The 15,963-nt window shown below is 50.9% G+C and overlaps 1 protein-coding gene across 2 annotated transcripts; it reads right to left on the minus strand.

The window, feature by feature from the left end:
• Positions 1-1,434: 1,434 nt before the first annotated feature.
• On the minus strand, positions 1,435-10,717 carry LOC141985906 (arf-GAP with dual PH domain-containing protein 1-like). Of its 2 annotated transcripts, XM_074950084.1 has the most exons (11): positions 10,098-10,717; positions 8,773-8,903; positions 6,557-6,648; positions 6,391-6,473; positions 5,417-5,529; positions 4,792-4,938; positions 4,112-4,195; positions 3,390-3,452; positions 2,748-2,819; positions 1,878-2,109; positions 1,435-1,755 (listed from the first exon to the last, which is right to left on the minus strand). In XM_074950084.1, exons 1-11 carry the CDS (start codon positions 10,186-10,188, stop codon positions 1,727-1,729), a joined length of 1,137 nt encoding a protein of 378 aa, XP_074806185.1. In that variant the 5' UTR covers positions 10,189-10,717; the 3' UTR covers positions 1,435-1,726. The 2 variants fall into 2 exon arrangements, with proteins under 2 accessions (XP_074806185.1, XP_074806191.1); XM_074950090.1 differs by lacking the exon at positions 3,390-3,452 and having other exon boundaries at positions 1,436-1,755.
• Positions 10,718-15,963: the final 5,246 nt, after the last annotated feature.

The raw sequence follows: 15,963 nt of genomic DNA on the forward strand, positions 1-15,963 counted from the left end.
GGCGAAGGCAGGGCAAAGAAACGCACCTTGCACTTACACAGGAAGGGGTGGGGTTTGTGTTGGTCCTTAGTTCCTGGGGGAGTTCATGCCACAATCTCAGACAAGCCCCTGAGAGAGCTCTGGCTCCTGCAGAGATGAGCTTTACCCTCATGGAAGAAAGTGCCATCATGCCAGGGGAGCGAGGCTGTCGACCCCTGTCTTCGTCCCTGAAGGTGAGGTGATCTCCGTCAGAAGATGGAAAGTCCCTCAGATCATGGTGTTTCCAGGCCAAAAGGAAGAAAGGGATTCCCCTGACAGGGGCAGAGAAGGAAAGTGAAGCCTGGCTACATTAATTCTTTGTAGGGTGTCACTTGACTCTGATGGAAATAGTCATGGCCCTCTCTGCTCACTGTAGAAAAATACAGACTCTGCCCCCTTTATTCTGCTATCATGTTATCTTCTTTCCTCCAAGAAGGAGTCCTTTGGGTTAACTTTTAACAGAACAGGAGTTCACTTAACCAAAGATAAACTACAATGAGATTTTTTTATTAATTTCTTTCTGTGTATTACATTACTGAATGCACCATTAACTCCAGTTAGCCCCTGTTAATAGACACTATGAACATACACATGCTGCTTGTGTACTAAGCCAGGGAGACATCAGATATCCGTAGGGGTTGAACCTGCAACTTCCAGGATCCAAAACACAGGCCTTTACTGCTTGAGCTAGTGAAGAACTCCTTTAGCTATGTGTAAGTAGTAGGCTGTTATACTTGTTGGGGCCAGGCACTAATAGGAGAACATGAACCCACATGCCAATCCAGTGGATTACACTTCTATGGAGGCAGTGTGGCCTAGTGGATAGAGCATTGAACTAGAAATCAGGAGACCTGGGTTGTTTTCAGCTCTCTCATGGTCTGCTCGGGGTCCTTGAGCAAGTTACTTCACCTCCCAGTGCCTCAGTTTCTCCATCCGTAAACAGGAGATAATGATACTTGTTCCTTTGTAAAGTGCTTTGAGGTCTATTGCTAAAAAGTGCTAGATAAGAGCTAGGTATTATTATCATGGAATGCACACAACTGTTAAAACGTACAGCTCAGAATGAAAACAGTCTCAGCTTTTGCCATACCGTCGATAGTCATACAGTGTCTTCCCCATACTCGTATCAATGATCCCCTAATTTATATATGCACAATTCTTTAATCTTTGCAGCAGAATTCTGGAGGAAGGTCGCCTGTGAATATGTAACTTGACAAGGCTATAGCTGTTGACTGCCAGAGCTGCACTCCACCCTGCAAACCACCCATGTTGACTGCGTGCTTGGCTGTTTCCACTTTTATGGTGGCTTCCCCTTTTCCAGTAAGGTACAATAACGGAAGTTTAAAAGACAACACCCCCCCCCCCCCCCGCCTCCTTCACCACTCGTGGTACGCAAACCTTCAAAGCCTGATTGGATGACAGACCCTTCCAGTCTCCAGTTCGATCACAACACTGCTTAGGAGTGGTCTCAGTGACTGGTTGCTTTGAGTGTTCAGTCTTGGAATGTGTCTTCCATTTAAAGGGGTACAGCCTAATTTGCCCCCCCGCAACAAAGGGAGGTTGGTTGATCTGTTTAAGAAAAAGTGCTCCAAACCATGATGTACTGGGAGAGTCTAGATTCTCTGGTGCACAGCTCCTCTTCTCTCCCATAGCACCCTCCCTCAGGGCTAAGGCAGATAGAGCTGTAGTCAGGTTCTCCGGGGGGTTCTTAGGAGCTGAGCTTGAAGTAGGCTTCAACTGTAGAGAAGGCAAACAGAGGGTATATCAGAGCAGGGAGCTAGGCCAGCCTCAGTTCTCTCTCTTATGAGGCTGGTGGGCGGGCGCAGGAGGAGAGAAGTGAACACCATCCTGGCACTTACTTGCATACTCCTGGGGGGTCATGGGCTGTTCAATGACCTGACTAAAGGCCGCGATCCAGTCCTGCTGGTCACTCTCGGTCTCGCAGGTGAAGAGATATTCCCGGTCGGGGGTGACGATGGTGAGGCCGTACTGCCAGGAGAAGCTACCCTGAGCCCCTGCTGGCAGCCCTTGCTTGACACTGTATCCATGCTCCCTATTGCCCACGAACACCTCGCCTTTAGCAAATGCATCCTGCACAGCAAGAGGGAAAGACAGATCTGTCATGGGGAGGGATTTGCAGGCATCTAAACAGTCATGGTCCCAGCAGCGCCTGAGCTAGGGGAGTTTGTGAGACGGGGCAGAGCGGATGAGTGCAGAAGGTCTAAGTTGGGGCGGGGGGTGACAACAAACGGGATAAAGGGAACTGGAGGTTCAGAACACCAGGGGAGTTATATTCAGAGGAAGCAACTAAGAAGGGATGGGATCTGGGAAGGGGGCGCTGAGCAATGATCTCTGGAATAAGAGACCAAAGAATATGGAGGGAGGAACTGGAGGCTCTGGAAGGGCATTAAGGGGGGATTACGCAGAGGATGGCTGGATAAGAAGGGTCTCCTGTCCCCCTTTCTGCTATCTTGAGATAGCGTCACTTCCACCATGTCGCTATTTTAACCCTGTTCCCATTGCTTGCAGGACTGATGCAAGCACGGGGGCTTGGAATGACTGGGTGGGTGGGGAGAGATGTGTGTGGAATGGGGAGACCAAGCATCTGTTGATGGACATTTGGGGAGTTGTGTCTCACCTCCACCTCACTAGGGAAAGGAACCCTTTGGCTGTTCCTTGCCCCAGAGCACAGCACAATAGAGCTGGATGCAATCCAAGTTCTGACTTACCAATGGATCCTTGAAGTACATGAGTCTGCGGTGATCCAGTGTGAACCAGCGCTTCTTGAAGGCCTCTCTCTGCTGTGGAGATGAAGAGGGGACATTTGTAGGAGGAGAGTGCCCTCTGCGGGGGAGAGAGGGGAATTGCTACTGCATTTCATTTAAATCTGGGGCTGCATCTAGACACACAAACTGGGCTCAAAATCCCTGCCCTGGAGGGAGCCCAATTCTGCTGAGGTGAGAAGGGGATTCAGTACCCATGTTCTTTCAATCCTGTGAGTGTCTTCACCAACATACAGACTTCTCACTCAAAGTGCCCCTGAGCTCAGGTGACAGGGAAGTTCAGTCTCCAAGGTCCACATGCACACATGTACACACACTTAATAAACCCACTCTTGTGGGATGAGTGAGGAATTCAGCCTCCATGTTCATCTAATTTTGCATCTCCTCATTGCCACCCTCACTGCTCCCCGATGAGACCCCAGCTGTGCCCTAGCTGAGGCACAGAGCAGCATTGCCGTGGATCTTAGAGAAGTCTGGGGATATGAAGACAAACATGAGGATGCTGAAATGAACCCAGGCAGGTCAGGAACCCTAGTTTCTCTGTGGCAACTCCCCCTCTGTTAGATTTCTTGTGCCATCCCATCTTACCCTGGGGCCAGTCTTCTCCATGTATCCCTCCTTCAGGAATTTCTGCATTAGTCGGCTTTTGATCTACATAAAAGGAGAATGGTATATCCCAGCACATCTTTCACTTTAGCTGGTTCTTCTTGTTCACTCCCTCCCTCTCAGCCTGCCCTCAGCGCTCCAACTCCTCTCTTCTCTATCCTTCTCTAAATTCCATCTGCTAATGTCACCTTCCCTGCTTTGTCAGGGGAGAGGGCTATCTCCGTGGGATATGTCAGAGAGCAGCTCTTCTCTGCCCATCTCAGGCCCCTCTAACCGCACCACTGTTAGGATGCCAGAGCCTGCACCCTGAGCCAGAGCCCTTACCTCCCCCCTGCACTCCAATCTTCTACCCTAGCCCTGAGTCCTCTCCTGCACCCCAAACCCCTCATCCCTGGCCCCATATAGAGCCTGCATCCCCAGCCAGAGCCCTCACCACCCTCACACGCTCCAACCCCCTGCCCCAGCTCTGAGCCCCCTCCCACACTCTGAACTCCTTGGCCCCACTCCCACCACACATCACTTCCGTATTGGTGCACATAGCAAAATTAATTCCGCACATGGATGTAAAAAATTTGAGGGAACATTAGCCAAGCCACAGTAGTGACTCCTTCCCCAGAGGACTCAGAGAACAGAGAAGTTCCTCTATCTGGGTGGCTTTAGATACCAGCAGGAGGGCTGGTTATTACTCTCAGGTGATTTCTTACCTCATTGTCACTGGCCACGGGAAATGCCACCTTCAGGTAATGAACCTGCACTGCGCGTATGGCATTGAACCAGTCCACTATCTCCTGCGGAGGGAAGCAGGACAGAGAACTTCAGAGTGACCAGTGCCGAACCACCCAACCCACCCCTCCAGACAGCTCCCTGGGAATATGTATGAGCTCCTTCTGTGGCCCACACTCTTACAGCATTCCTCGGTTTCCTCCCAAAAGCCTATATACCAGTCTCTACAGTGGCTCCTAAATTATACCCTTGAACAGTGGTTCTCAAACTTTTGTACTGGTGACCGCTTTCACACAGCAAGCCTCTGAGTGTGACTCCCCTTATAAATTAAAAACACTTTTTTATATATTTAACACCATTATAAATGCTGGAGGCAAAGCGGGGTTTGGGGTGGAGGCTGAAGCTTGCAACCCCCCATGTAATAACCTCGTGACCTCCTGAGGAGTCCCGACCCCCAGTTTGAGAACCCCTGCCCAAGAACAACTCATCCCCAAGCCAGTCCTCCAGCCCCTTTCCCTCCAGTGACACACACACACACATGCAGCATTCCCACAACATTTAATACAGTGATTCTGCCAGCATTTTCCTACACCATTCACTCCAGCACTTGCTACTGCTAAAGGCTGGGATTGCTGTCTGGGGCTAGGACAGCCCCCTGTACCTTTCCATCCTTGTGGTAAAGGAAGATATTGCGGGTCTTGTTGTCCTTGAGGTAGCTGATCTGCAGGCCATTGGGGTTCCCGATCTTCACTGGCTGGAATGTGGCATTGATGGTGTCAATTTTAATATTTATTTTGGGCTCTTTTGCCTGAGAAAGGAAATGGAATTGGTGAGATCTGGCCCTAAAGATGCAGATGGGATAGAAATCATTGGCTAGAGACTGAGGGGCACTGACAAGGCAAGCAGAGAGGAGTCCTCAGGGCAGAGAGAGTGGAAAGGCTTTCCTAGCACCAGCAGAGGGAGTATGTCTGTGGTTTGGGTGCATTGACTGTGAAGGGGAGAAGAGTAATGTCTCCATGGCACGAGGTAGGGGCTCTCTCCCCAGGTTGGGCTGTGCTGGCAGCACCAAGGGAGAATCCCTCTGGGAATGTAGAGAATGGAAATTATCTCCCTTTTACCAGTAAGGGGCACTGTGTCCCAGCGTGGGGGACTCTGAAGGTGCAAGGGGAGTCCTCCGGACTGTGTAGGGAGAATATAAATGACTCCCTGGCACCAGCAGGGGACACTCTCCCCAGGTTGGGGTGCACTGAGAGGCAGGAGCTGCCCCCTAAGCAGACCATACTCACATCCGGTTTGGAGAAGTACTTGAGACACCCATCTCTCTCAGACAAGAGAAACTTGCGGAGTAAGAACTGCCCGTTATCCCGGCCCCGTTTCCAAAGGATCCCTTCCTTCAGTCCTAGGAACAGAGAGGCCAGTCTGAGAAGGTACCCTATTGGCCACAGTGGGCACTAGAGAGCTGCAATCAGCCAGTGTTTGCAGACTGTGTGTGTGGTGGAATGCCATGCAGAGTATCTCCAGTGGAAAGCTCTGTCTGAGGGATGGGGCCCTGTGCCAGGCTCTCTTGTGCCTGGCTACAGAGGGGAGAGGGAGAGAAAGTGTGAGGGGAAGGATGGGGGACAAGGACTTTAACCTCTCCATGGGTAGTGCTCCTCGGTTTGTCTCCCAGCTCCCTGGCAGACACCTCGCAATGGAGCACATGTTCACCAGCATTCCCCTCACTCCTCCTTGCCTACTGGGAGCCTGCCTAGCTGCGAGTGACGGGGTGTGTGAGAGAGCTCGCTCTCCGCATGTATGCCTCAACCTCCCAGCCCAACACACATAGGCACTTGGCACTGACCCAGAGCTCTGCCTGCTTCGTTCTGCATGCCCTTGGGTGCAGGAGTTTGCTTTGCTGCATGGACAGGAGAACTTCAAATATGACCACTGTGGTCGTTGGGAGTGGGGTGGAGGAAGACACTGGGGCCCTGGCCAGACCAGCACTGTGAACTCCATCACATTGGTGCCCCATCAGTGCCATCTGGGACACTAGTGCTGTGAGCTTCCTTGTGGCAGTGCCCAGCCAAGATGCCAGCACCATGAGCTTCCTCAAAATAATGCCCTGTAAGTACAACCCAGAATGTGAGCTCCTTCACAGTAGCACTGACAGGGCCAGCGGAGATGTCAGTGCTGTGAGCTTTCTCATGACAGTGCCCTGTCAACACACAGCCAGAGCTTGGGCAGTATAAATGTGAGGGATAAATCCATGCCGTGCTCTTACCGTCGGAATACGGCAGATGTCTCCCTTGCTCGGTGAATTCCTTGCGCTCGTACTTGGCCCGTATCCACTGCTCCCTCAGGACTCTGTGGGGTGACAAAATGTGGGGCTTAGTGACAGACTGAAGGATCCCAGAAGTGACCACTCTCTCTTAAATAATCACTCTTACTGGCAGTCGGCGTGAGTCGGCTGGTAATAGTAAATGGGGATGTGAGTCTCGTACGTGGATTTAGCCACCACATTCCCATGCTGCTCCAGGAACTGCAAAATAAGACAAGAGAGTCAGCGCCTTCCCTTTGATGCAAATTGCACTGTGGGCCTTTCCCACCCCCCACATGCAGGGTGTAGCCATCTAAGCAGATCCCCTTCCCCATCCACTGAAATGTCCCTGGATGAGTGACTACACAAGGGTTGGTGTCTATCAAGTCTCAGAGGCCTTGTCTGAGTTAGAGACTTACATCGATTGTACTGAACCCAATGTAATTATCCCCAAAGTGGTTAACGTGGGGGCAGTGCACACGCACTTGGCGTGTGTACATTTGTTTAGTGCTCTTGAGGTTCCATCCCATGTATTGTGGCAGCAGCAAAGCCTTTTGGGAACATATCCCAGAGTTGCCAGCTCCTTTCCAAAGAGTGGTGCTATACGGATGATTTTGTATGGCTGTCTGGAAGACCTGGTGAATGCCCAGGGGAACAGTGGGCGGAGAAGTGAAGCGCCCATAGATCCCAATTGATCCAGCACTATTTGGAAGCTTTTCCCAGAGCCTTCCAAGGTGGAGGTGGAAGGGGTGCCATGCTTAGACTATTGAGTCCTGCATAAGACCTAGGGCCTGGTCTCCATGGTGTTTACTGGTGGGGAATCAGCTGTATGCAGCCAAGGGGACCCTGGGTCTTGGCAGGGTATGTTTCAAGCAGACTTCCACCCTAGTCATAAAAAAACATGACGTAGGAATAATGCAGAGCCAGTGGTGAGCTGGAGCCAGTTCGCAACGGTTCGCTAGAACTGGTTGTTAAATTTAGAAGCCCTTTTAGAACCGGTTGTTCCACGAGGGACAACCGGTTCTAAAAGGGCTTCTAAATTTAACCAGCCAAAACTGGCGTCTTAGGCGCCGACTCCATGGGTGCTCCAGCCCTGGAGCACCCAAGGGGAAAATTTGGTGGGTGCAGAGCACCCACCAGCAGCTCTCCGCCCCAGCCCCAGCCCACCTCCGCTCCACCTCCGCCTCCTCCCCTGAATGTGCTGCCCTGCCCTGCTTCTCCGCTCCTGCAGGCTTCCCGCAAATCAGCTGTTCGCACGGGAAGCCGGGGCAGGCTGAGAAGCAGGCGGTGGCTTCCCGCTCAGGCCCAGGGAGGCGGAGGTAAGCTGGGGCGGGGGAGCGCGAGGAGGGCCGCCCGCGCCGCAGCAGGTAACCCGGGGGGGGGGGCGCACAGGGAAACCGCTCCCCGCCCCAGCTCACCTTTGCCACCCTCAGCCTGAGCGGGAAGCCGCCGCCTGCTTCTCAGCCTGCCCCGGCTTCCCGCCGAACAGCTGATTTGCGGGAAGCCGGGGCGGGGGGAGGGGGCAGAGAAGCAGAGCTGGGCAGCGCGTTCAGCGGAGGAGGCGGAGCAGAGGTGAGCTGGGGTCGGGTGCGGGGTGGGGAGCTGCTGGTGGGTGCTCAGCACCCACCAAATTTTCCCCGTGGGTGCTCCAGCCCCGGAGCACCCAGGGAGTCAGCACCTAAGGTGCCACTTTTGATGTGATCAGTGGGGGAACGGCTCCTCCCCCTGCTCCCTCCCAGCTATGCTCCCCCACCCCTAGGAGCCAGAGGGACCTGCCGGATGCTTCGGTAAGTACCTCCGGGACTCCCCACCTCGCCCCCCGGCAGGTGCCTCTGGCTTTTAAGGGTGGGCACCCACTATGGTGGGCCACGAGACCTTCCTGCCCGGTTCTGGGGGCAGTTAGGGGACAGGGGAGGGGGTTGGATGGGGCAGGGGTCCTGGGGGTGGGCATCAAGGAATGTGGGAGGGTTGGATGGGGCAGGAGTCCCAGGGGGCGGGGGTGGGCAACGACCCCCTCATGGCGTGAGGAGGGAACCCGTTGTTAAGATTTTGGCAGCTCATCACTGTTCAGTGCCATTGCTTTCACTCTGCCCACCAAAGGGTAAGTGCATCGTCCATCAAGTTGCGGGAGGGATGGGTTGGGGCGAATCATCTCCACTGGGGTATTAAAACCCTACTACTAGCAAAGAGGCTAGTTATGAAATCAAAATGAATGTCCAACAGCATGACTCAAAAGGCCTGATCACGTAGTTTCACTTTCACAGGACCCAAGAAATTGAGTGTTATGAACAAAGAACCCCGACTTGAGTTGCACTGCAGCAGGGATGCAGATAGGAAGACTCTCACCTGCACCTGGGCCTCATCCCAGTGGTCCATCCTCAAGGATTTAACTTTGCTAATGTTAGGGATACTGCGGTGGATCCCTGAGCAGCTCACGCAGATAAAGACACCCAAAGTATAAGATGCCCAGTCAGGATCTGAGGGTAAATAAAAAGGGGATCAGTAGCAGGTACTCAAGGGAGATATGCCATGACTGAGAAATGTGCTGTCAAGACTCCCAGGGAAATAGATGCAGAGGGCTGTATAACCTCAATGTCATGTGAGCTGAGTTAGTCACCTGCTGGGGAATAGATACCAGCTAATAAAATACATCACTATCATTCCATCCTTCCTGCTGCTCCAAGCTGTAGGATATTGATCTTATATCTATATTGTGCCTTTTATTTTGAAGGATCCCAAAAAACTTTACAGACTCTCTCTTTTTCTCTCGCTCTCTCTGAGAATCATTCACCCAATACAGAAATGCAGCCACCTCTGGGGTGGAATATGGCAGCTATTTAACAATGCACAGCAATACACATCACTGTTCAACACAGGAAGTGAAGAACAACACTGAATCCAGTTGAAACAAGTAGGAATTTAGGAAAGTAAAATGTGATTAATTACCAAAATTGAATTTGGGGCTTAGACCCTCATTTTGCTGAAAGTGCCATGGGGACTTTTAACGTTCCTCCAGGATTAGGACCTTGGATTTCTATTCCTTTCAAAAGATGGCACTTCCAGTAGAAAAATATCTCCATGGCAGGACATTGGTTCAGTGCTGACTCCGAGGAGAGGATGGCTTTCTGAATCACTCACCACTTTTTGCAGCATCTGCAATTTCTTCAGAAACTTCTCTGTCAAATCCTGACTGGGCCTGACCCCAAGTAATTACTCAACTCTGACATGACAGCAGCCCAAGGTGATGTGGTTGCACATCTTTCTGCACTTCAAGCAGTGGGATGACCCTGTTCTTCCTCCACTGCGCACAGTAGGATCTCTTCGACCCAGGTACCATCTCCACACACAAGAAAACAAATCCCTACACCTAGTGTCCAGCTAGGCCAATGACTCTCCCACCATACCTTCCCCATCCATGGAGGAGAAACTCCTCCAAACAGCCCATATCAAACCACCACAACCTGACACACTGCTCCCCCCGCCCCCAGGCTAGACAGTTTCTGACACCTACTCCTCAGCTTCCTCCCCAAAGCTGGCTACTCTGGCTGCCCCTCCCGTGGAACTCTCTCCCCAACATCAAGCCCCACTTTGGACCCATCTCTGCTAACTGTCCCCTTCTCTCCGCTGCAGCCTCTTCCCCCACCCACGTTACTGAGACCCCAGAGACTCACCTGGCTTCCCACAGTCTGCGCACAAGGCATTCTCAGCTCTCCTCCACACCTCCTTTAGGGCTTTCATATTCTTGTCACCCTTTTCAGCCATTGTCTCCAATAGCTGCCCTTGGGCAGGGCAGGGCAGGGCCAGGAAGGCAGCTACCTGTGATCTCTACCTGTGATCAAGCCCACTGGCTCACCCAAGGGAGAAGGGGCTTGGGGCAGGGGATCAGTAGCGTTAATAAAATCGGAGAGCAAACCCTATTGGATTGACAGAGCACAGCAGAGGGAAAGAGACAGAGGTGTGTGCAAGCTGAGGAGGAGGAGAAGGCCGATAGTGTGGGCGTGAAGGGAAGTGCAGCAATTAACCACAGAACTGGTTTTTCCGCATTTCTGCTGGTAAAAGGACAAGCCCCAGGAAAAAAACCCAAGCAGCAGGCAAGTTGCTAAAAGCAACACAGTCATGGCTCAGAGGCGACACCCAGTGTCAGGAGTAGGACTAATGGCCACCAGGCTGCCCCATAATTAATAATGTGCTAGGTGTTCATCAGAAGATCTCAAAGCACTTTATAAGCATTCCTGAAGCCTCGCAAGCTCCCTGTAAAGTACAGATGAGGAAATTAAGTGGCTTGCCTGAGGTCACACAACAAGTCAGTGGCAATGGTGGGAGTCCTAATGCCCACTCCCTTGCTGTTACCACTAGACCACACTGTCTACATAGTGATTGGATATTTCAGGGGGCGCTGCAGCTTGTGTCTTGAGGCACACTGACATGGCTGAAAACAACCACAGCACCCACCCTGTAACTAACAGAACAGCCTGTGTCCTGCTCCCACCAACATGGACTAAACTGCCGCTCCTTTAAAGGAAGTCTGGAGATTTGTCATATGGAAGAGAAGCAGTAAGAACGTGTGACTTGATCTGCAGCTGTGAGTGAGGGGGAGACAGCTAGTTCATGTGACCCGATCTCTGTGGGGACAGAAGAGAGGGATGCGGGACTTGACTGCCAGAGGGGGTCATAAGATATCATATTATACACATCTGGGGCCCTGCACACCAGCAGCCGCTTTTAAACACCACAGTAGAAAATGACCTTCAGCCTGAGCTGGAGGCAGGGAGATTGTGAGAAAGTCCCACCCCTGCCTGAACCTGATTGGGAGGGAGAGGCTCCAATCAGGAACCTGGAATCTTGAAGTCAAAAGGTTCCACAAGGTTCTGTGGCAGTTGAGGTTTGGCAGTTGGCCTTTAGCCCCACCCCCAGCCTGAGGAAGCTGACTGGAGTAGAGGCGAGAGTGACAGAAGATTTCAGCCAATGGGGCTTTGGGTCGGGAAAACGAGTGCTGTGGGGAATGGAGTTCCTGGGATGATTGCCCTGCGGGTCCCCACTATAGAGGTGCCTTGGGCTTAGGTGCTAGAACTAGGGATGGGAGGTGCTGCGTCTGCTGCACCCCCAGGTTTGAAGTGCTTTCCATCCTATCCAGGGTTTACAGTTTGGTTCAATGGCTCTCAGCACACCCCCCCACTCTACAAATTGTTCCGGCGCCCCTGCTGGGGCACATACGCGCAGCACGTTCTGGAGGGCCGTGTCTGCTGGGGCTGCGTATGCACCCTGCCTGTTCCTCATGCCCCCCGCCCCCCTGCCCCTGAGAGCGTAAAAGGAGGTGCTGATCCAACAACCACCCCGTTCCTTCAAACCACTGTAGGCACCGAGTCGGCACTGACAGGGCACGCCGCTTCCCTTTTGATCCTCGCTTCTCCCCTTGGGAGAATTTGCTCTTTTTCTGTAAGCAGCTGCTCGTTTTAAATAGAGTTAGAGATAGAGTCTGTGTTAGATTCCTGATCCACTGGGCACTTAGCATCCTCCTTAGCCTCCATCAAGCGTTCCCAGTGCTGACGTGCACACCCTTTCAATGGTCTAAGCCAAGACAACTGACTTCAACCCTGTCTTTTGTTCGGTAGTTCAACGTCCATCACAGATACCACATGAGATCCCTCTTCCATTAAGGAAAAGAGCATGTCCTGGCTGGGGCCCAATTTGTAAATCCTTTAGTACCCAGACTGTCAAGCCCTAGTTACCTGCCTCAATTACATCTTTTACAGAGAATCATAAAGGCAACATCCTCAAGGGCAGAAATACTAGAGAAAGCCACACTGAGATCTCCGTCTCACATGGCTGAATCAGGATGCAGGATCAGTGATTCCCCAATGGGCAAGGACACACACCCCCAGTCTCCAAGCCCCTGGAATCCATGCCAAGGATATTGTGAAATCATCCTTTCAGAGACAATCAACCTGACTGTCCTCTTCTCCAAAGCCAAGTGTCATGGGCAATAAGGAATCAGCTCCTTCTACAAGCACTACCTCTACTTCTGTGTCCAGCAGTTGTAGCAGGCCCACAGACTGCTTCCCATTACAGTATCAGGGTTCTCCCTCACTGGTGAAGACAAAAATGTAAAGAAGCCCCAGGCATATTCCTCTTTCCATTTTACTCTAGCCATACGTCAGCCATGTCCTTGGCGCAGAGCAGCCCATCCCTCCTCAGTGCCAAGTGCTGCAGCCTCTTCTACCTTGGCTACTTCAGCATCAGGACCTTCTGCATCGACTGTTGCGTCTGTGTCTTCCTGGGACCTTTCAGCACTGAGGAGGTCCACACCTCCCTTCAGCTTGGCCCTTACTACTACTTCCTCAGCACAAAATAAAGAAGCCTCCACTTGCCCCTTTCTGTTGTCCCTGACATGCTATCTATGTGCAGCAGGTTTTTGAGCCAGAGCACCCCAGAGTTAACCTCGTTGTTGTCAGGAACAGGACCACGGTCCATCCTTGGATCTCTCAGTTCCAGCATCTTCATTTTGGTGAGGCTCCTTTTACCTCTTGGATGCCTCCTGCTTCCTGGGTTCCTCCTGGCGTATCACCTCCATAGCCTTATGGCTCATGTGGGTTCCATTGCCTGTACCTGAAAGGGGTTGAACATCCAAGAAGGCAGAAAAGAGGCCAGGATGGTTACACTTTCTTTTCCTGTGAGAGCTCCAAAGCATCTCCCTCAGCAATTCTGCCTTGAAGAATGGGAGGGTGAAAAGACTCGTGTGTATCCTGCCACAGGACCTCCTCATCCCTTCTATTCATCCCCAGATGACACTGTGGTTCCTCCAGCAACTTCTCCTAATGACTACAAAAATCGTTATGGGGAGAACTGCTGAAATGCTAGACCTGGAGCTGGCAGCTGAGCAGAGAAAGTCTCAGTTTTGAGCCACATATTACAGGCCCTAGTAGGGTAGCTATTCCTGTAAATGAAGGCGTTCTGGAACCCTGAAAGGATCTGTGGCTCACACCAACTTCCCTTCCTGCAAAAGAGCTGACTGAAGATACCAAGTTCCCTGAGGTTTGAATGCTTTTGCAACCACCCAGCCCGCAAGAAAAAAACAATAATCTGATTCTCCTTGTTCAACACCTAGGGAGAGAAATCCAAAGAGGTTAAATCTTCTGTGGGAAAAGGCATACTCCTCAGCCTCCCTCCAGATGAGGATATCCAGCTACCAGGCAGTGTTAGCTAAATACTGCTTCCTCACCTGCATGGGAACTAGGAGTGCAGGGGGTGCTCCAGCACCCCCAGGTTTTACACAGAGCTCTGCTCCCAGCCCCACATGCAGGCTCCCAGCCCCGTGCCTGGGGCTCCACTGCCAGCCCTGCGCCCAGGGTCCCGGCACCGCGCCCAGGGTCCTGGCTGCTAGCCGTGTGCCTGCCCCAAGCTGTTATCCTCCAGGAGGTCCCCCCTCCCAGAGACCCAGCCCTGCTCCCAGCCCCAGCTCAGGGGGCAGGGGCACAGACAGGGGTAAGGGGGCTGGCTTTCAGGACCCCCACTATTAAAACTGTTCCAGTGCCACTGCTCACGTGGGATAAACTGTCTCACCAGGATCAGCTTCCTGAGGCTGTTAAGAAGGAAACTAAGTCAGGGATAGCAGAGGGTCATCAAGTGACAAAACATGCCTTCTAAGCAGCTTTTGATGCAGGTGATAGCAGCTAGAGCAGTGGCCATACCTGTGATGATGCATTGATATTCCTTGGTCCAGTCTTTAGGTTTGCCTGAGAGGTCCAAAGAACCATTGAGTACCTCCCTTTTGAGGGGCCCTGTAGGATAAGTATAAAATTAAAGAACTAAAGTTAACTTAAGTTTGGTTAAGAAAATACATATGTGTTGTAAAGAAAGGCCATGACGAGCAAGTAGAAGGAAGGCTTTGGAAATAATGAGTTATAAGGCCAAAAAGAATAAAGTAGGGAGGATGTCTGGTTCAAAGAATAATTAATAAGATAAGGGAAATTTTCTAAAAAGAAGGCCTCTGATCAATAGGGGTAACTGCAGATGGCTTTAAATCACATAGAGAATCTGTCTTACAGTGAGCCGACATGGCCCTTCCCCAACCCACACACCAGTGTTAAAGCCTATGTGAACCCAGGTGCAATGGGAAGACTGTTCCACACCAAGAAGGAGGGGAGGAAAGGCCTTGGGAAGAAAGGAGATTGTAAATCTTATCTGGATTAAGAGTGGAAAGAAGGGTGAACTGTCTCCAATTGTTTTTTAGCTGAAGTCAGTAATTGGCAGTGACATCACTTGTTTGTTAAAAGGTATAAAAAGTAAACTCTTAAGGGGTTCATTGCTAATACCTGCCTGACCATGTTGGAGCTGACTGATATGAGTCTCAGTACCCCTCGGTTTAGCCCAGTTGTAAGTATCTTGATCAAATGCTTCTAAATGTTTTGTTACTGTTTGGATGTAGTAAATTGCGTATTAGTTAGGCTTTTTAGGCATGTTTAGAGCAATTGTATAAGTACCATTTGGCTTTTTGATTCGATAAAAGAATTAATGGTTAAATTAGTGTTTGGTGATTTCCCATATCAACATTAATAATTTCAAATATTATTAATAATTCCAACAGGCCTACTCTGTTTAGCAACAAAACTAATGATTCCCTGCATTCTCTATTAAAGATTCAAGAGCAATGCTGAGGTCTCTAGAACGGTTATCCTCCATCTGCAAAGAAGTGAACTCCTTAGTTTAGATTTCAGTCTCCATGGTTACACAGGTAACACACTAACAAAAGGCCTTTGCACAAGTCCAGAGAGTTACTTATGAGATAGACACATTTTCACAGAGATCAGCATCTGCAACTGCTAACTGGATGACCATGTCATCTGCTGCAAGGTCTTATATCTGACAGTCCAGTCAAGAATCTTGGACCAGCCTTCTCTGTGGAAACTGTTCCCCTCCTCCTGCTCCTTTGGCAACTGTCTTTCTTATTTCCTTGTTGCATGGAGTAGTATTGCCTCAGATCAATTGTTCTTAAAAATCATTTCAAAGGGAAACTTTACCCAATTTCACTCCATGCTGCCTGTATCCCTTTTCCACATCCCTTTCAGGGATCCCTAGCATAAGATAGTGCCAAAGGAAGAAATGTTATCCCTTCTCCACTTGGGTACTGTAGAGAGGTTCACTCAGCATTAGAGCTGGGTGGAGAAATGTAATTCTGTTTCATGGAGGATGTTAATATTTCAAAATGTGGTTTAATTCCAAATTCAAAATTCTCCATGAAAAGGAATGGAGCCCCATCTCTGGAGCAGTGTCCTTTAAGTGCTGCCCAGAGCCGAGGACCCCGGAAGCCTGGGGTTCCCAGCAGCCCATCAGGTGGGCTACTGAGGAGCCAGACAGGCAAGGTGGGAGGAAAACAACTGACAGGCAGGGTTCCATGGGAACTTCAATGAAATTGCACCATCTCTGCAAAATATTTTGAATTGGCAAATTTGGAACTTTTCCCACCAGCTCAACAGTGGAAATAAAATAACAGTGGAAATAAAATAACAAAATAACAGTACAGTGGAAATAAAATAACAA

This window comes from Natator depressus, chromosome 1 (assembly GCF_965152275.1).
Source record: "Natator depressus isolate rNatDep1 chromosome 1, rNatDep2.hap1, whole genome shotgun sequence".
Taxonomy (NCBI): Eukaryota; Metazoa; Chordata; order Testudines; family Cheloniidae; genus Natator; species Natator depressus.

Coding starts and splice junctions, on each gene's coding strand:
- LOC141985906 (XM_074950084.1), bottom strand. CDS start 10,188: ATGGCTGAAAAGGGTGACAAGAATATGAAAGCCCTAAAGGAGGTGTGG. Junction 4,196..4,791: donor TTTACCACAAGGATGGAAAG/GTACAGGGGGCT, acceptor TTCCCTCCGCAG/GAGATAGTGGACTGGTTCAA. Junction 1,756..1,877: donor GACCCCCCAGGAGTATGCAA/GTAAGTGCCAGG, acceptor CCTTCTCTACAG/TTGAAGCCTACTTCAAGCTC.